This window comes from Euprymna scolopes, chromosome 8, assembly GCF_053919585.1.
Source record: "Euprymna scolopes isolate OS-2025 chromosome 8, ASM5391958v1, whole genome shotgun sequence".
Classification (NCBI taxonomy): Eukaryota; Metazoa; Mollusca; class Cephalopoda; order Sepiida; family Sepiolidae; genus Euprymna; species Euprymna scolopes.
The window spans coordinates 145,906,342-145,932,756 of record NC_136489.1 but is presented as its reverse complement, the minus strand read 5'-3'; the positions used below and the strand labels follow the sequence as shown (position 1 = coordinate 145,932,756).

At 30.6% G+C, this 26,415-nt stretch overlaps 1 protein-coding gene across 1 annotated transcript in view; it reads right to left on the bottom strand.

The window, feature by feature from the left end:
* Window positions 1–308: 308 nt before the first annotated feature.
* LOC145283816 (lipid droplet-regulating VLDL assembly factor AUP1-like) overlaps window positions 309–26,415 on the bottom strand; it is a 73,517-nt gene continuing 47,410 nt past the window's right edge. The window contains exons 4-12 of the mRNA XM_080132904.1: window positions 24,222–24,333; window positions 23,620–23,692; window positions 16,260–16,296; window positions 14,568–14,612; window positions 13,703–13,776; window positions 11,515–11,675; window positions 10,677–10,814; window positions 8,073–8,197; window positions 309–2,280 (exon numbers count right to left, since the gene is read on the bottom strand). Of these exons, the coding sequence (XP_079989030.1) occupies window positions 2,143–2,280; window positions 8,073–8,197; window positions 10,677–10,814; window positions 11,515–11,675; window positions 13,703–13,776; window positions 14,568–14,612; window positions 16,260–16,296; window positions 23,620–23,692; window positions 24,222–24,333 (903 nt within the window). The 3' untranslated portion in view covers window positions 309–2,142. The remainder of the gene's footprint in view (window positions 2,281–8,072; window positions 8,198–10,676; window positions 10,815–11,514; window positions 11,676–13,702; window positions 13,777–14,567; window positions 14,613–16,259; window positions 16,297–23,619; window positions 23,693–24,221; window positions 24,334–26,415) is intronic.

Sequence of the window (26,415 nt, the reverse complement as noted above, 5' to 3'; positions counted from 1 at the left end):
TGGTACTATGGAGAGTTGAGCAGCAAGATGTCTTAACTACAGGTTAGTACAGTCAGAGACGCAGGAAACAAGTAGGGAATTCCAAAGTCTAGCAATCTGAGGGAAGAAACTATTACAGTAGAAGGTTTTCGCACATCTAGGGACGTTAGTGAAGTGTTGAGATTTTGCTGCCTCTCAAATTAGTCAGGAGTATGTACCTCAAGATTGAATCTAAACATTGCACTCTAAAGTCAAAGAGAAGATCTAAAAGCTAATTACATTCAACAATTTTTATATAACACAGTGATTAAAAAAGACAAAGAATAAAGTTTTATCCGTAAAAATATTTTATTGCCAGAAACCATTGATTTACCAAATCCAAGCTATTGATAGCCAGAATCTCCTTTCATTTGGACCATTAATGGTCGTGACCAATTGATCATTACATTACATGCAATGAAATATACTTTCAATAACTTGTACAAAAATTTTTTATTTTAATATATATAATATATTCATTTTAGCTTCCTTTATGCCCCCATTTTTCAAAAGTTTACAGCATCAAGTTGCAAATTCTAAATTATGAAATGTGTATAGATTACTGGTGATTAAAAAGTTAAGCCAAATCAAAATTTAGAAGAAAAAAAAATGTTTTAAGGAAAAGAAAAGATTGGCATGAAACAGGTAAGCAACATACCCAGCAGAAACTTTTTTTATTCTTATGAGTGAGGATATAGTTTTGTGTTGTAAATATGTTCTTTTCACTTTATGCCATGTTTAGTAGATGGTCAGGATTTCAAAATTATTTGCATCAGGCATCATCATTACTGGATAACATACATACACACACTAAATTCACAAATGTATTTCTTGGATAAAAATTATATATAAGCTTTATTGGAAATCAAATTATACATGTTATAATTTTAATATTTCGAACTGTCCTCTGCCCTTAATCAAAAAATGATTTTATTGATTACAAGTAGTAGACAACTTTTATAAACAAATCAAATTTTATAATCAAATATGTTTATGGGTCTTTTCATTGTGTTTCCTAAACATACCTGCTGAGGTGCATTTTATAGATGTCTGCTTTTTTTTTTTTTTTATAATAAAAAAAAATATATATATAATACAGGGCAGAGTCTAAAATATTAAAATTATAATTACACTTAAATCTAAGAGGCTATATTTTTATATGCAAGGGAATTATTTATATAGTAATAATTTGATTAGTCACTAATACTGCCGACTTCAAAAGGGATCGAAAATCTGGCCTTATTGATATAGGAAAATTACTATAACTTCATTTTCAATCAACAAGTATCAAGATGACTACAATTTTACGCATCATATATAATACATTTGCTTTCATTTCTTCCATGCTTATTCTTAATTGCAAATAAGTGGATCTATTACTGATACAGGAAAAAAGATTTTGCTAAAATTATCAGCACCAACATCACTTGATTGTATCATGGAGAAAAAAAATGAAAGGGGGGGGGAATACACACATGCAGCTAATGATGCCTTTGATAATAGAAAAACATACACCTCGTCACATTCTTAATTTAAATTTCTTTAGTAAAAAGACAAAAAATAAAAGAATTTCTATTTCAAAATTTGCCTTCTGAAATATCCAAAATTTTCAAAGAATTAATGAAATACAATTGTTATTTAATAAATTGAATGTTAAATAAAAATGTTTTGTGTGAAAAACAAATTATTGCTAGCAAGGTTTCAAAGAGACATACACTGTAAAAAAAAAAGTTAAGTGTATCAGGTTTCCTTGCTCCTGAAATTCAACTAGCCCCCCATCCCATCCCACGCTCTCCTCTTATTTTTGTTAATCTTATAACAAGATTTCATTATTCAAAATTTATGAAAAGTTTTTTAGTCTTGATAAATGTCAGAGACTAATGTAAAAATGTTCAAAGGTGGAATATTCTTAAAGTTTTAGCAGAAACACCTCAACACAAGCAAAAAAAACAAAAAAACAAAACAAAAAGAGAACAAAAAATAGAAAAAGGTTAAAGGAGAAAAATTAAAATAAAAAATAATTATAAAAGGAAGGATGGAGTGAGAGAAGATAAATAAAACTGGAAGATTCACTTTGGAAGCAAAAAAATGGTAAAAAATAGATCAGAACTTCCTTTGAAGAAATTAGTTGAGGCCATGTTTAGAAATATATCTTTGTCGAGCTGTTGCTAGCATCTGTTTCTTGCGCTCTTCCAATGACTTCTGACGATCTTCACCAATTTTAGAAAAGAATTTTGCTTTGTACACATTGTCAGGAGTCATCTGTAAATGAAAACAAACAGAACTTTTGTGGCAGAAAAAAAAATACATACAATGGAAATTACTTGATTGTATTTGGACATAATATTAACAATTGTTATTGAAGTCACACTCGAGCTACTTTTATTAACATTTAAATAAAAAATTATTATGGTTACTAATACAATCACATGCCCCACTGACAGGGCCTCAAATTTTGATAAGTTCTGTTAGTTTTAATAAAAGGTCAGTTTGAAACAAAATATATTTGTTCTGTATAACGATAAAAATAAAAACCACCTTTTTCTGTTTCTTATAAGCATCATTATTAAAACAATTTGTTAATGCTGACAGACTAAAATGTTCAGTTTTTTTTTGCTTTTTAATCTCTGAAAATTGTTATTATATGAAAAGTTGTTAATTCCCAAATATTATGTTAGTATTGCATTTTATTCAAACATTAAGTGGACTATGTTCAAATATCAGATTATTAAGCATTAACATCAAATACAAACTTACAATGTAATACATGTTAGAAATTTCATCTCATGAAATAACTAAAGTCATTAACAAAACTTTCAACAAATAAGACAGAATGCATCTAGTTATGAATAAGATAGACAAAGAATGAATTCCACATTCCCACTATGGAAAGTCTTGTGTTTGAGGTCTTTAAATAAAAGAATTCAAAATGTATTTTTTATTTCGTTTTCCAATATCCAAAGTTTCCCTTTATAGGTGGAGCTGAATTTTTTCCACAAAAAAAAAAAAAAAAAAAAAAAAAAAATCATCCTCGTGTCTAATTTTGCTAAGTACGGCCAAAAATGGTTGAATAAAAATAGGGGGACAGTTTTGAAAACCGATTTAACATTTTTTTTTTGTAAGTTTCTGACTACTTTTTGATTGTATTTTAAAGATTAAAGTTAATTTCCAAAAGGAAAAAAATAAAAGTTATAAAATGTTTTCACGGCGAGCTAACGAATTCAGCTAAATTTTGAAGTTAAATATATTTATTGTAAAAATCTTTTGAAAGATAAATATTAGTTTTCTGGGTCTATTTCAAAGATAATTAGTAAAGTATTGAATTAAAAAAAAAAAAAAAAAAAAAAAAAAAAAAAAAAAAAAAGAAACACCTTGTTTGTATAAATCATAGCTTAATTAGCTTCCAAAAGCATGAGATTTTCACTTCATTCAACCAAAGGGAAAAAGTCCTTGTCAGATGGAAGCCCAAAATTTCAGACAGTCGAAAGCCTGTCTGAAAATGATGTCAGATAGTTAAAGGGAGTTAGGGAGTGCTGGTTTTTCTTTTTTTCTCCCAGATGTGCATCTGTACATTCCTATTGTGAACGTTAGTCCATTTTTTTTACTATTTGTTAATTTAATTATTTTTCTATGTTCCTGCTTTTAAATTAAAAAAAAAGTTTTATTTTTCAAGATTATATAAAAATTATGTTACACCAAAAGTTTCACATTCATGCAAGCAAGGAAAATATTAGAATTGTACATATAAAAATTATGTGAAACCTGTAATTTAAAAAAAAAAAAAAAAAAGTAGAAATACTTTTTGCAATTATAATTTTTTTGTGTGAAAATATTAAATAAACAATACTTAATTCCATGATAATATTGGTAGTTCAAGAAATATATTTTTTTTTGAGTTATATCGAATTCATCGATACAGACTTTAGGGGCTTTTTTGTAACGTTCCTATAAAAATTAAATTTTTTTTTTTAATTGTTACAATTTACGAGGTTTTATTTTCATAAAAAAAGCAAAAATAAATCCATGAATTTTTTTTTTTTTTTACTGCTGAAAACCATAACTTTAGTAAAGGTATTTTTTGTTTAAACAAAATACATTTCCATTAAGATCTAAGTAAAAATGATGTGTTCATCATATTCCGTGATCGTTATATGATAATAAAAATTTCATTAAAATTAGTTAATTTTCTGATTTTTGGTGAATTTTTAAGTAAAGAGAGGGGGTCAAAATTTTTATACCTTTTGCACATACCTGAACTTTGCATTTAAGGGGAGGCAAATAAATAAGACTTTTCTTTTTGCCACCTGATGTAATTACTAACAAATGTCTTCCTAGACGACACTATCATGTATTAACAAACATTATCATAAAAATAGATTCCAATCCCTATTTAAATTTCATAATGAATTGAACTTCAAAACAGCAAATATTTCTACTCTATGCTAAATAACGCAGAGAGTATCTATGTACAATCATTATGATTTTAACATCCTTTCCACTACCTTGATTAATTTGACCCTGTCTAAGAATCTTCAGTAAAGATTATATAAATCATATATAATTTCTATGTACACTTTTTAGCAAATAAAACCTTTACTAAGGAATTTGTGATTTGGATATTTCCTTTTAATGACAATTTTATTCACTAAAAGTCAAAACAAGAAAAAAAAAAGGACAGAATACGACCTGAGAAATTTGATGTGAGATCATCAACTCTGCAATCAAAGATGGTACAAGCATTAGAAACTGATGTCCAAAAGTTATCAGAGTGCGATCGGTAATCACAGTGAGATCGGGAACATCTCAAAAAAAAATGTTTTGCATTAATCAACACTATCTGTAGCAGTATACAACAATGTAAGCAGCACCAATTATTAGTGCTACGAAAGCACAAGACGCTGCATATGTTGTATATAATAGACATCAGCTACTAACTCTCAGAAAGCACCCTGTCCAAACTATTAATGTGTTTATACTCCAATTGTAAGTTCTTGCTAAATCATTCCTAATAACTGCTGTCACTGCTGAAGAAAAAAGGCAACATATACGGAACACGTTTATCAGTGGCATCACCTTCTCTTATTTGCCAATGCTTACTTGAAGAATCCTAACACTCTCCAAGAAACATAGCTAGATCATTAGAATAAGTCATAAAACACTGAATGCTACGAAAATAGTAGCAATACAATGACTGCTACCATAAGTCTTCCGGAATCTGTTCATGTAGCTACTATAAGGAAAAATATTAAACGCTTTAGTGCTTGTTTCTTCTGTGAGAACCCACACCATTTGCAGCTACTATGTCGGACACATCATGCTGAATGCAAAAAAATGTAAAAAGAAGACATTAAGGTATGCACAGCTTCAGTTACTGCTGTTACATTTTATGAATTTGACTCTTCTCCACCCTATCTTGCCGGATTTGAAACAAAAACAGAAGACATTACTTCAGTGAAATGTAAAATAAATGGTTACGTTGTTAATATTGTAGTAGATTTTGGCAATGTAGAGACTTTCATTAGTGAAACTATTGCTAAAGATTTAAATCTATTTATTATACCAAAACAAATTAAACATTATTCTTATAACCATTGATCGAGATGCTAGTAAGTACTGCATAGCCGCTACTCTAAATCAACAAGGCTGACTAGTCGCATTTTTCCCAAGGTCCCTCAGCTTCAATAAGATCAAACACCATGCAGTCAAAAAAGAAGCTGTTAAGTCTCTGGAAAATAGTGACACTTTTTCACATAGCAGATCAAAAAGCAATAGCTTTATTTTTAGTAAATCTAAAAAATAATAAGAATGACAAAATATACCGTTGGAAAGTTGAATTTTCCCAATTTAAATTTAGTATTTTTTTTTTTTTATCAGTCTCCTCACTTACACCTTAGCAGACCTTCACAATTTACATGTTCAATTATGCCATCCTGGTATTACACGACTGCCATTTTACTAGAACGAGAAATGCTTTCGCTTTCCCCTGTAGAGATATGACAAGCAAAACCATTATACACTAAGTCAAATATTTTCAATTTTGGGGGATGGTACACACTGACAGGGGTGTTGGCAGTCTTGCAGAAGAGACTAAAAAGTTTTTATTAGAAAAAGGTATTACCACTTCTAAAACAAGTAGGAAACAGATAAGTTTAAAAACTTGATGGCACTTTATGGAAAGCAATTCAAATAACTACACTCTTGTAATATGAAACTATTTTATTGGGAAAACGTCTTGCTTGATACTCTGCACCACGGCGAATGTGATGCTGCATGAAAGACGATTTAAATATAATTGTAAGTTCACTTCTGGAACTCTTATTCCTACTTGGCCAAAAGAAGGCTCATATACATCAGAAATTATGCTAAAAAGACTATGTATGATCCTCCTGTAACAACACCTACACTTTTAGAAATCAACCTACATTAATGCCTAACTTCTGGTATAGAAACTGCTGTTAATGTAGGAGATATAGCCCCTAAATCTTCAAATGAAGAAAATACTTATAAATATCTCTACAAGAACCGGGACCCCTAAAGAACTTCATATTATCAATGTAAAAAAACCAAATACATTGCCGAAAGAAGAAATCAATATTTCTCAAAAAGCCGATACTACAGATTTAACACCCCATACGAAGATCATCTAGAAGAAAAGTGCATAGTAAATACAAAGACTTTCTAACTGGAGACTATATCTCCTAATTCTATCCTCCGTCATAATTCTGGAGGGGGAAAAATGTCATGGTTTTAAGATCCCTTCCACCCCCTCGATTAACTTGAACCCATCTAAGAATCTTAAAATTATATAAACCATGTATAATATCTATGCACTTTTAGCAAATAAAACCTTTACTAAGAAAAGCGAGATTTGGCTTTTTTTTTCTTTTTATTTCTCAGAGTTAAAGCATTTTACAATGTTTAAGTTAAACGTTAGTGAAAATAAAGATCAAAATGAGTTATTATATCAGTCTTGAAAATGACTTAATACGACAAGTGAATAAGTGAAAATGTATTTTATATTCTATCCTTTCATTTCTTTGCTTGGAGACAACACATGATGATCTTACCTTGATGTACAGCATACACACACACACGACTTGTTATAGAATTACTCTTTTCTCAAGTTTTATTTTTGTCATTACTAATATTGCAATTTTCTAACGGTTGTCCTAATCTACTTATAATTATTAGTTCCCTGTTTATTGTACTGAAGAATATTACAGATTGGCCAAAACATGAAACTAGAAAGATCATGAGAATAATCCAATATTTGTTTCAGCATTGACTTAATCTCATTTACATTAATCCATTTGGATTAATGTCGTTTGCATTAAGCCAAAGACTATCACGTAGGCAGAAATAAATGAATTTACTCATTTCAGTTTTTTTCTTTACAAAATAAACATTAGGATGATTTTTTTCTTTTAGTTAAGAAAATGCAATGGTACAGGGCGATTAATATATAACATTGGCAGACTTATCTTAGAGATGATTGATTAAAAGAAATAAGTTAATGCTAAAAGTCATACTTCTTTCAGTAAAATTACTTAAAGAAATACAAATGACTGTTGATCATACTTAAATAATCAAGTGTAACAAATAATTTGTTTATTTCTAAATTTTAAGACTTTCATTTTCATAATTGTAACTTACAAGATTAGCTGGATTCCTCAACATTGCCTGACTAACAAAATAGATGCATTAAAAACACTAACATTTCTCCTTACATCACCCTCTTTTCTAGCAACTATTTTATTAGGAAAGTAAAAAAAAAAAAATTTACTGCTTGACCTAATTTCAGTGTTGTTATTAAAACAACTACCAGTAAAAAATTTTATATGGTTTAGTCCCTGGTGACTTCAGTCATACTGGATCCAATGCTGTAAAGTATTTTTACAATTTAGATCATGTATAAATGTATCTTGTGTAGTTTGACTTAATTGGACACAAAATTATGAATTTCCTGTATAAAAGAAATATGGTATATTTATTTGGCAAATAAAGTAATTGTTAATAAGTAATCTTGCAACAAAATTAAGAGTAAACATACTTACACAAGATGTATTTGGTGAAGAATAATTGCTGGTCGTCGTGTCAGCAGATTGACTTGTGGATGCTTCATTCTTGGCCTCTCTTTCCAAAATATTTGTTATTGTTATGTCAACATCTTTGGTTTGAGCTTAAAAAAAAAAAAAAAATCCTATACATTACTATAACTTGTATGAAAATTTTCCAGTGTTTTTTTGTTTAATATATTTGAAATTTAAGCAAGCATTATGAAAAAAAAACAAAAAAAAAAAACACTAATTTATTGTGAAGATAAGATGTTCAAAAGATAAAGTCATCCATGTGGGGTCAAAATCCAGATGGTAAATTTGGTAATATTTTATGGTATATTAACTATTTTCAGGTTATTTTATGCTAAATCAAGTCATTCTATATATTATTTAATTGGAAGTCATTATTGAGATGAGTATTATCCTCATCTTTTCCTTAGTTGTTTCACAACGTTTTGGCCAACTATTCTTCTGGCCTTCGTCAGGTGGTAACCACGACAGATAGGAACTCTGAATCTCCTGACTGCATCCACTGCCTTCTGTAGTTGTTGTCGTCTTACCACGTTTTGGTCTGCAATAAATAAAATTAATAAAACAACACTCATCTCAATACTGAATTCCAATTAAATAATATATACCACTCGGTACGGACCCGACTACGGAAGATAAAAAATAAACATGAATTTATAAGACCGAAAAAATTCAACCTTGATCGCCCTTTGGGGCCCGTGGCGCAGTGGATAGAGACGTTGAATCTCTACGGTTCTAGGTGAGAATTGTCTGAAAATAGTGGTTTCAATCCTACCCAAAGCCGGCCAGAGGCTTACTTGGCCAAAACGTGGTGAGACGACAACTACAGAAGGCAGTAATTGCAGTGAATGCAGTCAGGGGATTCAGAGTTCCTATCCTGTCATGGTAACCACTTGATGAAGGCCAGAAGAATGTTGGCTGAAATATTGTTTTGATTGATTGATTGATTGATTGGTTTTACGGCATATCAACCTATGTAGTCATTTAATGCCGGAGTCCTTTTTTTTAATTTTTTTAAAAACTTTTTTTTATTGGGGGGGGGGGGCTTTTTCAGCCTTTCCTCCCTTTTTTTTATAAAATTGAACTAAGAAATTAAATGTTGTATTTATACATGGATGTGTATATTTGGGTGACTTTAAATTTCCTTATATAAATTTACTTTCCTTAGGTATGCTAGAATATTTGCTGAATTGACCTTTTCAAAAAGGTCTTCCATATTGCTTTCTGTATAATATAATTTTCTAGTTGGGGCAAGGTCATCACACCCAACTAGGATATGTTTTACTGTGAGTGTCTCCTGGCATGGGATGCACTCTGGTGCCGATTCTCCATTTAGTATATAAGAATGAGTAAAGTTGGTGTGTCCTATGCGCAGCCGAGTCAGTATTACATCTTCTCGGCGTGATCTCTTGATGTCCGGACATCGTTCCTTAAGTTCAGGTTTGATTGAGTATAATTTGTTGCCCTCTTGCTGACTCCACTGCAGTTGCCATTTTTCCTGTATGTATGCTTTTATCTGGGGTCTAAGATCAGTATGTGGAATCTTAAAATTGTCAGTTGGAAGGTGAGAAGATCTTTTTGCAGCTGTATCTGCTCTGTCATTGCCTTTGATCCCCACATGGCTGGGGATCCAGACAAGAATAATGTTTTTAGTAGTTGAAAGGATATTGATTTTTTCTATTAATTTTGTTGTTAGTGGATTTTCTTGTTTTTGATTTTGTATAGATAATAGGACTGATAGAGAATCTGTGAGAATGATGAAGTTTTTGGTGGTTTCCTCTGAAATTATGTTGAGTGCTAGATCAATAGCTATAGTCTCTGCAGTGAATATAGATGCTTCATTTTGAAGATTTCTCTTCATTGTGGTTTTATGGTACGTTGCTGCACATCCAGTGTGATTGTTGCTTTTAGACCCGTCTGTGTAGATAAAGGTGTAGTCTGAATATTGTAATTTTAAATGTTGAAGTTCGTCGTGGTATTCAATAGGGTTTGTAGTAGATTTGGACTTTTTGTTTAGGTTCAGTTTTATTTCTACTTGTTTCATGGTCCATGGGGGTGCTTTAGGCAGTATGAAGTTGTGAATGCTGGAGATTGGAATTTTCGATTCTTCAATGCTTTCCTTCATTCGGAGCCCGAAAGTTTTGATAGTTTTTCTTCTCATGTTAAAGAGTTCTTCATATTTAGGATAGAAGGTACATTGGTATACAGGGTTGTTTCGGCAAGACTTCAGTTTCAGTAAATATTGAAGGGCCAACTTTTCTCGCCTTAGATCTAGTGGGGGTTCGTGTGCTTCCGTGTATAGACTGTTCACGGGGGAAGTTCTGTATGCTCCTAGGGCCAATCTTAGGCAGTTTATTGGCATGCCTAGGACAAATTCTATTTAATAAATGGATGGAATTCTTACAGATACTCCTCCTCTGGATTGGAGTGGATTTGACAGAAATGATAATTAATCAAATCTCTCAAATTAAGACTTGAATGCATTTTAAAGAAAATAAAACATTGCAAGAATAAGATGGATGTTGTATAGTTTTGTTTTTACAATGAACATTATATCAAATTGAACCTTACCAAGATCTTGTGCAATATCCATCACATGAACATTAGGAAGAACATCTTTCACTTGATTGATCATTTTCTGCATTTCAGGATCGACTTTAAGTAAACTCTCTTCTTGCTCAGCAGCAGCTGTTTGGGGACGGCTCAAACCTGAGATAATAAAATGTTACAATAGAAACATTCTCAAGAATAACCTCTTGGTATCTAGTTTTAGACAAAGTAAAACATTGGTAATAAAATGTGCCTATTGAGCAAAAAAGAAGTGATCATTTGCTGCATATATGAATTACTTGATTCAAGAAAATCGATTGCAATACTTTTGATTGATTTGAAATATTTAAAAATAGGCTTCAATATCATTATTCATTGTAAAAATGTTATTGTCTGTTTCTCATTTAGACATAAGTAAATAAAAATGTTATTGTCTGTTATGTTTCTCATTTAGACATAAGTAAATAAAAATGTTATTGTTTCTCATTTAGACATAAGTAAATAAAAAGAAAGGGAATTAACACTATTAATTAAATTTTCTTTCCAATATTTTTGTCATGATTATTGTACAAAATTTTGCCAAAGTTTTAAATATAAATTGAAAATTTATTCAATACAAAATCAAGTGTTAAGATAAATCTCTTAATTATGTACTGTTATAAAGCTTAATTTGAAAGGATATCAAGCCCTTTGAATGTAAAAAATCTGAAATATAGAAATTAAAAATAAAATAATATAGGGTTCAAGGTTGGGAACAATAGTACAGTAGTATTAAAGTGCTTGTTCATTCTTAACAACAATGTTGAAGAATAGCAAAAGACCAAATTTGGTTAATCAAGTATAAAAAATGTCAACTAACAATGAAATCTGTTCTGGTGGTGCTTCTTTTGTAGCTCAGCTTTGTCAGCTGTAGTGAAATCAGTTGTGATCAATTGTAAATCAGCTGCAACTTTTTGTCGGACATCTTCAGAGAATTCTTCAGCAGACACAGATTTAGGTTTCTCCATGACTGGTAAACATCTGAAGTATAACAATAGTTTTTACCAAATACACAATTATATAAAATGAAAATAAATTGTTACAATTTTATTGACATCAACTAGTTTTGTTGCTAAAATGCACAGCAAATAAATTTGGATTATGATTATCTTAGTTATTTTAACAATAATGTAACCTCTGACCTTCAGGTTCATATATTTTCTATTTACACTTTAATCTCGATTATTAGAATGCAAGACACAATTGACTTTAAAAACTATGTAACTAATCAATCTAAAATTAAAGAAATTAAAATTAAGAAATTAAAATGAGTAAAAGAAATTAAAATGAGTAAAAGGTTAATTTTGTAACTTGTATTAAAAGCTGTTTAAGTCAATGATATGCAAGAAAAACTGACTGTACTTTATATACAAGATATATAGCTAATACTGACCCAACAGGTGATTGGTGATCTAGTTTGACATTATCAAGATTTTTTTAATTATATATCAATTTTATTTGTTTAATGAGTAAAAAAAAAATGAAACGTTTAATAAATTAATCTTTAATGTACAAAAAATTACAAAAGGGATGCAAGAGGTTTGTTGCTTACATATTTCTTTTGTCTTGAACAAAGTAAAATTTTGTATTTTTCTTTGGATATCAATATATTTTTTAATGTTAATTTTTGTTGATCAACACAAAAAAAATATTTAAATTTATTAAAAATGTTTTATTTAGAAGAGAATTCTTAGTAATGGTATGATGGCTACTACAGTAACGAGAAATTATCTTTTTTGATATTTTTTCAAATATTAATCAAAATATTAAAAATAATTCAAACTGTATTAATGAGTGTATGATAGTAGGTAAAATATTAAAAATAATTCAAACTGTATTAATGAGTGTATGATAGTAGGTAAAATATTAAAAATAATTCAAACTGTATTAATGAGTGTATGATAGTAGGTAAAATATTAAAAATAATTCAAACTGTATTAATGAGTGTATGATAGTAGGTAAAATATTAAAAATAATTCAAACTGTATTAATGAGTGTATGATAGTAGGTAAAATATTAAAAATAATTCAAACTGTATTAATGAGTGTATGATAGTAGGTAAAATATTAAAAATAATTCAAACTGTATTAATGAGTGTATGATAGTAGGTAAAATATTAAAAATAATTCAAACTGTATTAATGAGTGTATGATAGTAGGTAAAATATTAAAAATAATTCAAACTGTATTAATGAGTGTATGATAGTAGGTAAAATATTAAAAATAATTCAAACTGTATTAATGAGTGTATGATAGTAGGTAAAATATTAAAAATAATTCAAACTGTATTAATGAGTGTATGATAGTAGGTAAAATATTAAAAATAATTCAAACTGTATTAATGAGTGTATGATAGTAGGTAAAATATTAAAAATAATTCAAACTGTATTAATGAGTGTATGATAGTAGGTAAAATGCTTGCATTCACTTATTGTACTGTAAAAAAATGCACTTATGTAAATAAAAGGATAGTTTTTTTTTGTTTTCCTCCAAGATTTATCCAAAATTATTCTGAATATGTATAAAAATAAAATCAAATTAAAAATCAATACTGAAATTAATTAGTAATAAGAGTTTTTAACCAATCAATATGCTAAGAAGGCATCCAATTCACTTTGAACCATGTACATATTAATTGAATGATTTAAAGATAGATCAAATTTAAGAATCAAATTAAAAAATGTAGGTCTATTGTAAAGTAGATAGCGACATGGCTTTAGTTACGGATAGACATACTCTCGATTATAAGATATACAAACAAGGCAAATATAAGAAATGAATGATCATTTAAAACTTCTGTGAACCATTTGTTTTTTTAATTTGTGCATCATTTTTAAAAGCTTGGCTTTTTATTTTTGCAGACACTATCAATAATCAAGACAAGTTATAAAGTCAAAATAATTTATGGTTTCTCACAATTTTTTTTAAAGCAAATGAAGCATATGCATTTTTGTTTCAATAGAAAATAGTCAAATAACTGATTTGAAGCAGGAAAAAAAAATGTCTTACCTTATGGTAAACCAAGTAGCTGGAACAAACAGACACCAGAAGAGGTCCTCCCACCACCGGCTATTTAAGGTGCTCTAAGAAAAGGGAAACGAATGCCATTAGAATCATGCAATTTTAATAAATGATGACCAACATTTAATACATGATAGTAACAAGATTTTTTTTGTTTTTACTGAAGATGTGGCATTCTAATTCTACTGAGACATCCTATAGAGGCATTAACCGAAAGATTATTTTAGCGTAATTGTTTTGCATTTCGCACTTTGTTCAAATATATTTGCCAGGTCGTTTTGAAATTCTTTTTTATGAGCCTGGTTGCTCCTTTGATGACTGGAATAATAAAGATTTTCCCATGATTCCATGTTCATAAGAAAACTAACTTCTAAATTCATACCATACAAAATCAAAAGCGAAATCTGTCTTGCAGTCTTATGACTTGCAGGTGTCAACTGGACCATAAAACTATGCCAGAAAGTAGAAACCTAAAACAACATCACACATTTCATTAATGATCATAAATTATCTGATCACATCAGTATCAAAACTCTGGCATCCCATAAATATCCTGTTATCAAATGTAAAGTCTCGAGATTATTTAGTCACATTAAGCATTTCAATGTGGAGCTATTCAAAATATGCGTTAAAGACATAATACATGGAAATCAATCAAAAGATGGATAGACAACGTCTATGAATGGACAAAATGAAAACAATCTTGGTCCAAAATTATAAAACTTGTAGGACACTCAGACATGTCAGGGGGGGGGGGGTATTCTGCAGCCAGAGAATTTTTTTAATAATTAAATTGAACAAGTTGTATTCTAGCTTTATAAAATATTTTGCAAAAACAAAATTATGACCTTACCACAGCAATTTGAAAAATTTGAGGTCTGGACACATGCAACGTCATCTGAAGTGAAAGAAGTAATAAGTGAAATTAAAATTAGAATCAATATGAGGAGTTCAAAATCATTCAATAATCAGTGCTTAGATGGGTAATTTTTAAATACCAAGTGCTGTAAATTAGGAAATAACCAAGTTACTTTCTCTAATACTCTTCATAATGGTAGGAATCCATCTTTGTGCCCTGATTATATGTGAAATATTAGTTTAGACTAGACTTAAGCACTGGCAACTAGTCTAGAAAAAAAAAAACTAAATAAAATCAGTCATTCTCTGCTTAGTCCAGCATTGCTTCTGGTTATTTTGAATTTTCCCCTACCACTGGATATAAGCAATGTCAAATAATAGGAAGTGTGGTTGAGGATTTTTCAACCTTACTTTTCTATAAGTTTATCTTATTACTTGAAGCAAGAAAAGGAGGTTAACAACATGAACATAAGAAATGAAAGTATTGGTTTTTATGTACACACCTATTGCATATGATTATACATAGATGACCTTTTCATATCAGGTTGACAAAGTTCTTACAGTTTTTAACTTTTAAATTTAGATGAACATATCTCCGCTCTAACAAAAATTTATTGATCGAAATAAGCATCATCAGCATTAGCACGTTTTTGTCAATGCAAAACAAGTTATCTATATGAGTTGCGTTCTGACGGCGATGAAGTTGCCGAAGACATTTTTGATATCGCTTAGGTTTTTGAATCATTTCTCATGCAGAAAGTTGTCTAGATGTTTTAAAAAGTGGTAGTTGGTAGATGAGAGTATGGCGGATGAGAGTTTCATGGTCCAATTCACTCAACTTCTGCAAAGTTGGATTAGCAACATACTGTTGGGCATTGTCGTGGAGGAGAATTGGGCCTTTTCTGTTGACTAATGCTGCGTGTTGTTGAAGTTTCTGATGCTTTTTATCTATTTGTTGACAGTACTTTCCTGCTGTAATGGTTTCGACTACATTAAAAAAAACTAATGCTGTGTGTGTGGCATCACCAGTTGTTGTAAAGAACCCACTTTTCATCACGTCACAAACCAGTCTAAAAATGGGTTCTTGTTTCGTAAAAGATAACACTTTATAATGGTGTTTCTTTTGACTGCTGTTTGTGAGGCACTCATTTATCACACGTTTTGATCTTTCCAATATCTCCTAAGTGGTTGGAAATCGTCATATACGTTATGTCTAATTTAGAAGCAAGTCCATGGATTGGCTTTGACTAAGGCTCTTAATTGATCGTTGTCAACATCCGATGGCCGACCACTATGCTCATCATCTTCAAGACTTGTTACCAATACAAAATTTCTTAAACCACTATTGTGCTGTGCGTTCAGTTGTGGTTCCTGGGCCAAATCCTTCATTGATATAGCAAACTGTTTCAGCAGCTTTTCGGCCTAGCTTGAATTGAAATAAGAAAATTGTGCGAATTTACTTTTTTTTCCATCTTTGTTTTACAATGGTTGTAATTTAAATGATTTGATTTAAGTGAAAAATGCTTTTTAAAATGATTTATAAAGTACAGGTAACAAAAACTTATTTGAAAATACATCACTTGAAATCAAAACTAAAACTTCCAGAACTTTCTTCTCAATCTAATAGTTGCACACATTGAACTGATAGCATTGTCAGTTAAAACTAAATTTGAAAACATTTACTTACTGGTTGCAGTGGAAAGTCAAGAGAAAATGGCCAAGTGCTGCAGCATAAAATAAAAAATAAATTAAAATTGAACATTAAATTTTTTTTATTACTTTATATTAGATTTTCTTATTACATTTGAATATTAATTTTATAACTAAAACTATACAAGCATTTACAAATCTGGGTTATTACAAAATCTTACTGAAAACGCTGTTTTATGATGTTCAGGTTTTTATCACTTTATTTACTTAAAACTCTAAAAAAATATATAATATATATTATTTATTAATTTATTTGAAAGTATATTCATTTTCGAACAAAACAGTATTTTGAGGACTTAACGTGCTTTCGTTTGGCAGAAGCCCCTTGAAAGCCTTTTATCGTCCATGTGATTTTCTATAATAATTTAACTTGAAGTCTAAAATATCCAGTAGTAAGTAAACTTTCTATTTCGATCTCTTTATTTTTTCTAGATTTCTCTGTAATTTTTTCTCTATAATTGAGCTATTGTCATTCTTTGTAAAATATGTACAATATAGTTAAGTTTGTAAAACAAAATCATAAAAAATAAATGTTTTTCTTGATCTTTAACTAAAAATATTTATATTTCTTTTCAAATATTTTTAAATTAAATCATTCTAATATTGTTTTTTTTTTAAGCAAATTCATTTATGAAGAAATGTTTGCATCTTGAAAATGAAAATAAGCATTCATTAATTAATGAATTTTTCAATATAGAAAAAGTTTACTAATGTTTTTGTTTTTTTAATAACTTATTGATGAGATAAAAAGGAAAGAAGTTTTATAGATTTTGTTCCAGTACAATCTATATAATTATAAAACTCAAATGATCTTGTAACGATGTATGTAACCCACTTTCCAGTTTACGACATCCGGTTGCGCATGCACACATGACCTGTGCACTGAAATATTAACGTTATTATTTCGAAATTATCATTTAACATGGGAAGAGTAGGGTTTAAAATAACAAACGTAATAGAGAAATGAACAATCTAAAAAAAAAAAAAGAAGCAGATAGTATTAACAATTGTTTATTTGGATTGTTTAAATGCGAAAAACCAAAAGAACAATTGGGACGCTGAAATATTAACATTATTTCGAAATTATTATTTATCTTGGGAAGAGTGGGGTTTAAAGTAACTTAAACGTAATATAGAAATGAACGATGTATATATATATATATATAAAAAAAAAAAGCAGATATATCAAAATTTGAATTTAACTATAAGTATTATGGTATCTGTTCAGTGCACATTTACCTATAAGTATGGCCAACCACTTATAATTCAGTAACTGTAAATTTTTTTTTTTTTCAAAAATAATCATAATAAACAGAACGACTTATAGAAATCTATCTATATTCTTTTTTTCATAGAAATGTTTCTGTTATGTCAAAAAAAAACCTATTTTCTTTTCGTCACAAGTGTCACGCTCATACCTGAATTCCATAGCTAATATAACATATTGACCCAACGGGTCACGGGTAGTCTAGTATTATATTAAAAATCTTAAACAAATTTTAATTTTTTTTTTTTTTTTTTTTTTTAAACATAACTTTGGTATATATACATTGGAATTGAAAATTGTATCTGAATTGGAAATTTCAAACAGAATCTGTAATTGTATCGAATTGATAAACAATTTTGGAATCGTCCCATCACTAGTACCTGCAAAATTATTGCCCAGGTGCAGTAACGTCATTTTAGTTTTTATTTGTTTACACATTTTTAAACTTAACGTAGATGATTTTTAAACTTTAACAGATTTTCAGTGTTCACATTCAATGTCCATTTTCAAGGCTTTTCAAAGTTTTCAAAGCCTTCTCTAAACCAAATTCAAGTTTTCAAAGCAAAATTTGATATATAAACAATGATATAACAAACCAAAAACTTAACTGACAACAGGAATAATGATTTTCATTTATGTCTGTTTCATGAAGTAGTTTTAAAGGTCACTATTATTTACATGAAGTTCTCTAACGCACAACAAATCTGGTCAAATATTTACAAGTTAATCTCACAACACTTTGTCATTCAGTGATTTTGAATCATTTTCAATTCTTGTTTAGTTTGAAGTATTTTTTGGAGCTTCAGTTTTTTCCATAAGGTTGACTTTCTGAAAGTCAGTGACTGCCAACAGGTTCAAATTTTCAGAATTCTTTGCTTTCATCTTCTACTCTCACTTTCTTATTCAATTTTTCTATCTGCCTTTCTCTTGAGTTTTTGTCCGTTTGTCTCTTCTTTGTTTTTCCAGGTACATGTTATACGTGTCTAGCTATAGAACATAAAACAATAGAGGGATTGGTTATCGAGACTTGATACACCCCCCTCTTGCTGCCTTGATCACAGATGTGTCACTCCATTCTTCATATTCTCCACCTCTATTTCTTTGTTCACAGAGAATCCTCTCAATATTTACCTGACCATGAGAGAGTACCAGAAAAGTTTTCACAACTTGAAGCAGCTTGCTGTTACAAAGATCAGCCATGTAAGTTGTGAACAGTTTGTCAAGCCTGTCATCTTCACACTCATGTGGTTGAATGCCACAAACTTTTCAAATCCAACGACACTTTATCTGCTTAACACTATCAGTCCTCAAAAATGTTAAATACACTTTTAAATTGTAGCAATCAGTTTTGGGTTGAGATAAGACAGAGACAAGCAAGCTCGAACCCATGACGAGAAGGCAGAAAAGAAAATGGGAGGTGTGTGTAACGATGTTGGTTGAGAAAAAAAATCGGAATAGTAAGCAGGCTCGAACCTGTACAGAAGAAGGAAAGGAAAAAAAAAAAGTGATGTGTTTGCTGTTGTGCCCATTGCCAAACCAGAAGTGACGTAGGTTTAAATTAAGGCTAGACAATCGAAAAGAGGTGATAACTCTTGACAATATCGGCAAAGAAAGCGACCCCTCCCTGTAGAAAGTAGCCCAATTGAGGGTGAAGGAATTAATGTTTTGGGACAATTTTTCGATATTGGTCGTCCGAAGGGTCGAGCTTCAAAACAATACCTATCTCATGGAAATTTGTTGCCTCTGTCAAAAGTTTTAGGCAAACATACATACATAAATTTAAACAAACAGGTGAGATTTATATAATAGACTAGGCGTTGCCCGAGTGTTTAGAAGTGTGTGTGCTTGGGAAGGGGGGGGGAGGTGTTAATCAAAACATAATAAGCGAAGTAAATATTTAAAAAAAAAAAAAAAAAACACAAGAAAAACTAACATAAGGCAAACGAATGATGTTAAATGTAAAAATGGGAAAAAACAAAAAAAGAAAACGCGAAACAGAAAAATGAACGTTAAAACTTCTGTAAAAAATCTGAAAAATAATTTAAAAAAAAAAACGTGAAAAATGGCTTAAATAACCCGGGGGGGGGGTACCCGGCGTTGCCCGGGTGTTTGGAGGTGTGTGTGTGCTCGGGCGGGAGCGGGGTGTGGGTGTTAATCAAAACATACGAATAAGCGAAATAATAAAAAAAAATAACGTAAGGCGAACGATGTTAAATGTAAAAATGGGAAAAACAAAAAAAGAAAACGCGAAACAGAAAAATAAACGTTAAAAAAATCTGAAAAATACCCCCCCCCCAAAAAAAAAAGACACGTGAAAAATGGCTTAAATAACCCTGCTTCAATATTAAAATTTAAAAAATCGAAAAAGAAAAAAGAAAAAGACATCTCACACCACTATTCGAACCCAAAACCTTTAAATAAATAGGCTGCGCTCTAAGCAACTGAGCTAAGATGACGTCGACGAAATTGTGTCGCTTTTTCAAGTATTTAAACTAAATCATGTTCTGACGTCATATGACGCATGCGTAGAAGCAAACTCGTCATGAGAGGACGGTTTTTGCTGACATGCGGTGATCGAAAAATCTTGAATATTTATCTTTTGAAAGTTGGGCAAATTAAATAGACAGGCGACCCCGGTTGTTAACTCGTAGATATTATCATTTAGGTGTGATATAAAAAGTTTTAAGTGAGTCAACCGATTGCTTCTCGGAAAAAAGCCTTTCTTGGACATACACAAAAAGCGAACATACATACACACATTTTTGCTTTTATATTTATAGATTTTCTTTACCACACTGCCAATTTAATAGTCTCTCAGATACCCCATTGTTTATAGCTTCCTTGATGCGCTTTTCTGTAAGGAACCCAAGTTGCATCTCCTTGTAATTGAGCCTCAAACTCTTTCCTTTTCGAATCTCTAAAAACAAACTCACTTGAAATTTCGTTTTTGTTTGCAATTTTTTGTATCAGAATTTTGAGATCAGATAAAGAGCATTAAAAACTACTTAAAAACACAAAAAAATGAGCCAGGTAGAAGAGTAATTTTTATTGCTTGTGGTAACATTTATTTATTGTATATTTAAATTTTTTTTACCCTTTTTTCCATTTGTTGCTAAATCTTCCTGCGTTTGTTTTACTTTAAAATTTTGAATTTCTGGTATTGTAGATACAAGAGTTACATCTCTTTATCAAAAAACTACCCAATTTTATATGGAAAACATTAGGCAATTTCATGATGAAGGGAAATAACTCCTGTTCCACTGCAATTTCAGAACAATGTATTTTTATTTTATTTCAATATTTAAAAAATATTTTAATGGTTTTTACTAATACTTGAGAAAAAAAAAAAAAACTATTTTGATTTCATTTTTAATATTTCAACAGATTTTTACTGGACATAAAGAACACTATTTTGAAGACATTTTCCATATTTTCAAAGATTTTTCAAGGTAATAGAGCAAAACTTTCAAGACAAAAGTAAAAACATTCAAGGACTTTTCAAACCTATGCAAACCCTGTTTAAATTTACTGATTCTTTTAGATGATTATTCAAAACGTTTCATATTCAAAGTAATTCTTAAAAATAAATTGTATTATATCGCACAGTACAACAATAAATGAAAAATTAATCTGTTAGAAACAGAATTTGATTTGTTAATTTAAATGCTATTTGGGCCTGACTTTGAAAATCTGATAGATTTTAGATATTAGAAAAGATAATCTTATAGATTTTAGAAAGATAAAAATAAGTTTATTTAAGTAATCTACATAATATTTCGCTTGTTCTTTCCTTAGTTTGTACATCAGGTTTTGAAAAAGGCCAAATACAATTTTTAAAGGACAAACTGCTTAAAAATGAGCAAAACTTAGCTGTAAAAAAAGCCAATCTGGCAACCCTGGACAAGATTATGAAAGTGGTCTCTCTTAGATGTAGCCTCATTTTCAAATATCAATATACGATCATTTTGGTAAAGGAACTTTTAGTAATTTTGACATGCAATTGTTCTTCAGCAAAACGTTACATTCAAAAGAAACAGAAAAAAAAACCCCAAGAAAATGTTGGACTAAAGGAGTAAAAGATTGTCTTACAATGTCTGAAATTTTATATATTAAAAGGCATTTATTCATATTAAAAATTGAACTAGTTTTTAAAGAAGAAACCATATATTACTAACTGTAGACTGATTTCTAGAACATTTCTTTAGATTTTGTGGAAAAATGAATGAAGAGAGGGATAATCAAGAGAAAGGTTGATTGGATATTAAGACATTTAAAAGAGTTTGCACATGTGCTAAGATGTTCCAATATTATCAACTATTAATCTGAATATAGAGTATGGCATAAAGGTCTACTCCACAAGATTTCCAGTTATGGTATAGCTGGAAATGTCTTTTCAATTATTAAATCATTTCTCTATGATAGGTTCATAAGAGTAGTGGTTGATGTGCAGAAATCAGAAGCTCACACTATTAATGCTGGAGTCCAACTCTCTTTCTGATCTACATCAATGATCTTCCACACTACATCCTTAGATCATTCGTAGACATTTCTGCTGACGACACTACCATCTATGGTGAGCATGTGGTACAGTGGGGAAAGAGGTGACTGGTTACTTTTAATGCATCTAAGACCAAGCCTCTATCTTTCCATCATCAATGCTCTGATTACCATATGGCATCAATTGAAATGAATAGCTCTCGTCTTGGGGAGGCTCCATGCTTTGACAAACTTCTAGGTCTGACCTTTACTCCTGATCTGAGATGGACACGTACATCAAATCCGTTGCCAGGGCTGCTGGGAAAATGGTGGGATCGTTCTACTGCTCCAATAGATATCCCACTGCTGATGCAATTCTCTACCTGTATAAGAGCTAAGTAAATCCAAGAATGGAGTATTATTGCCACATCTGGGCAGGAGCTGCTAGAAGCAGCTTATCCTGCCTTGATAGAGTTCAAAATAGACTTCAGAATTCAAAATAGCTCAGTGGGGGGATGCCTTTTTCTCTTCCCTGCAACCTCTTTCCCACAGAAGAGACACTGCGAGCTTGTCTCTGCTTTATCGTTATTTTCATGGCAAGTGCTTGTCTGAGGTCCAATCTAAGGTCCCTTCTTGCCAAACTTTCATGAAAGACACTCGTCTAGCTGAAACCACTATCAATAATTTCCTACACTCTTTATCTGTGCCTAAATCTAAACATGGATACCATAAACAAAGCTTCTTTCTTAGAACTGCACGCCTGTGGAACTCTTTTCTGTTTTCCTGCTTTCCAACTGACTACAATATGGTTGTCTTCAAGTCCAACATGAACAAATTCTTGATGAGCCATCCCCTTAAGTAATCTAATTTACCAAATTTGCATTACTAACAATGACTGACATGTTCCTATTGACCACTGTACACTCATTAACCCTTATCCTCGAGTGACCTCCGGGCCTTGATAAGTGGTGGCTCCTTTGTATAAAAAAGGGGAACAAACGCTTATTTGCGAATGTGTTTCTTACATAAATCTAATGAGCTATTAATTTGTGATGCTCATTTCTACATTAGTATTGACTAAAAAGTAACAGCAAGGGATCAAGAAAGGCAGCAGTTTATGAAAAAGTTCATGCTTTGTTTCACACAATTGTTTGATGTACATTATTTCTAAAGAAATAAGCATATGTAATCATCAGCTGATCGGATTTATGCGAGATCATATCTGAATATGAAAAAAAGTAAATAAGAGGAAACACCAGCAAAAAATGAACTGAAGAAAGAAGCTTCAGTGTTTAAAATCTAAAAATTAAAATAGCAAAGTTGATGAGGACAATAATCTAAAGATAAACAGTGTGAATATCTTTTTAGTGAAGCTGTATAAAGAAATGAAGGATCTCATTAAGTTAAGATTACTGTCTTGCTTGACATACACAAGTAATGGTTACTGCAGCTAGATTTAAATATGTTCAGCTTTTAAATGTAATCAAAGTAAAATGCACTTCATACTTAAAACAAAAAACACAGACTAGAGCTTTGTAAAAGAAAAGAAAATTAACAAAATTAAAATAATGGGTACAAAAAAAGTTCTACTCACCAGAATTTGAGCAAACCATAGCGTCCACTTGTGGAAGTGCCTTCAGGTTGAACCAATAAGGGAATATTGGAAGCTACAAAAAAATTATTTATACAGTTGAGAATTTTTCTCAAATTAATAATTAACTTTTTCTTTTTTAAGGCATCACTTAAATAGAAAAAAAATGGTCAAAACATAAAGGCAACAGATTTTTGTTCTTTTAATAAGATTTTTGAATGATTCATAAAATTCAGAAGTAACTTCATGACTAATATATCACAACCATTACCCTATATTAAAAGGATAGGAATTATTTTTTTAAATACTCTATTGGTAAAGGATTTCAATGGCTATGTTGAAAAAATGGATTAGTAGATGTAAAGCAACTAAGATAGCAAGGTCAGTTCATAAGGGCAAGCCAAAAGAAAACACTGTAGGAAGTGATAAGGATGGGCTTGAGAGAAAAAGAAAAAAATATTTTTTTTTAGAAAATACGAAAAGATATTTCTTAAAAACAAGAAAAAGATACTTCTAAAGAATTGTCTTATGGCAGTTTATGTTATACAAATTTTAGAATTAAAAAAAAAAAACACTAAGTGAAATAAAAGAATAGCTGTACTCACTGCTACAAAATCCTTTGATGTTATTCAAAAAAGATTCCTTATTTTGTTTGAACCCAAAATCCCTCCATCCAAGGATCCACTCTAAGAAAGGAAATAGTTCACAGATACTTGGCTGCAAGATGAATGGAAGGAAGATTAGCCCATAAAAACAAATAAAAATTATTTTGATTAATTGATTGATTGGTTGGTTTTATGGCATATCAACCTATGTGGTCATTTAATGCCAGAGTCTTTTTTTTATATACATTAATAGTTATAAGTTTTATGTATGTATCTGGTGTTAAGTGTCTATATAGTTAGATAAAGTATTGTTTTTTTTTTGTTTTTTAAATTTTGTTGAGTAACCCTGTTATCTTCAAATATTTGAGAAAGGTAGTTGGGTCTACACGAGTGAATATGTCCTTTACAGTTTTTTCATTATATAGATTCAGTCGGTTTGTTTTCAAGTCTTCGCATCTTGTTAATATGTGATTTACTGTGTATGGTTCCTGGCAGGGTATGCAGAGTGGGGCTTCATTTTTGAGTAGGTAGGAGAGTGAGAGGTATGAGAGTCTTGTTATTATAACTTCCTCTTTTCTCGTCATTCTTTTGTTTGGTTTCTGTTTTCCTATGGTTTCCTTGATTTGGTATAGCTTGTTTTTAGTGCAGGAGTTCCAAGACTCTTGCCATGTGTTTCTAATATATTTGTTAATGGTTTGTTTTAGATCGGTATGAGGGATCCTGTCTTTGGTTGGGGTCAAATTTAATGCTGCTTTGTCAGCTCTGTCATTAACCTTTATGTTGATATGACTTGGTATCCAACAAAAGAGAATGTATCATTAGGAATATCATCAAATCTATTTAGGGTTTTGGTGATTATTGGGTTCGTTGGTTTCCTGTTTTCCAGTGTTTCGAGTACTGATTTTGCATCTGAACAGATAATTGTTTATCTTTAGAAGATTCTATAAGATCGAGTGCCATACCAATGGCTGATACTTCAGCACTGTAGATCGATGCTTTGTCTGGTAATCTTGATTAGGATTGTTTTATTGTGTATGGTTGCACATCCAACATTGTCTCCATCTTTTGAACTGTCTATATAAATTGTTGAGTGTTTGGAATACTTATCTTTAATTATTTGGAATTTTTCTCGATACATGATTGGATTGGTTTTTGTTTTAGGATACTTAATTAGGTCTGATATTATTTTTGGTTGTCTTGTCAACCAGAGAGGATATTTAAGTTTGACAGATTCATGTATTGTTGCAATGTCTATCTGGGCTTTATTTATGGATTCTTCCATACCTAGGCTAAATGGTTTTATAGCATTTTCTTTTCTATTAAAGAGGTTTTTGTATTGGGAGTGGAAGACACATTTATAGGCAGGATTAGTTGGACATGAAGTCAATTTTGTATAATATTGTAGTCCTAGTTTTTCTATTCTAAGTGACAATGAGGGTTCATCTGTTTCTACATATAAGCTTTCCACTGGGGAGGTGGGGAAGGCTCCTCGAACCAATCTTAGCCCTTGGTGATGTATAGTGTCTAATTCCTTCATGTAAGACTTTCTTGCGGATCCATAGATATAGCATCCATAATCCAACTTGGAACTAACAAGGGATCTGTGTAATTTAATTATTGAGTCTCTGTCTGCACTCCAGTCTGTGTGAGCTACTACTTTTAAGAGTTGGATGGCTTTGTTGCATTTTTGTTTGAGGTATTTAATATGAGGAATGAATGTTAGCTTTTTATCAAAGATGATGCCCAAATATTTATACTGATCAACTATAGGTATAATTTCATTGTCCAGTTTCAATATTGGGTCATGGTGCATTTTCCGGATTTGGCAGAAATGGATGGCTTATGTTTTTTCTTTTGAAAATTTAAACCCATTTTTTGTTGTCCATTCATTTATTTTGTTTAGACACAGTTGTAAATGGCGTTCTATTCTTGGAATATATTTTGATCTATAACAGATCAGGAAGTCATCCACATAGAAGGCACATTCTGTTCCTACATTTATATTTTTAACGATGTTATTTATTTTAATGCTAAAAAGTTAAACAGACAGGATGCTTCCTTGTGGTACCCCAATTTCTTACTTTTTACTGATGGATAGGGTATCACCTAATTGTACATTAAATTGTCTATCATTTATAAAATTTATGATAAAAATGGGCATAATTTGGAATTTTTTGTTGGAGTTTTTGGAGGG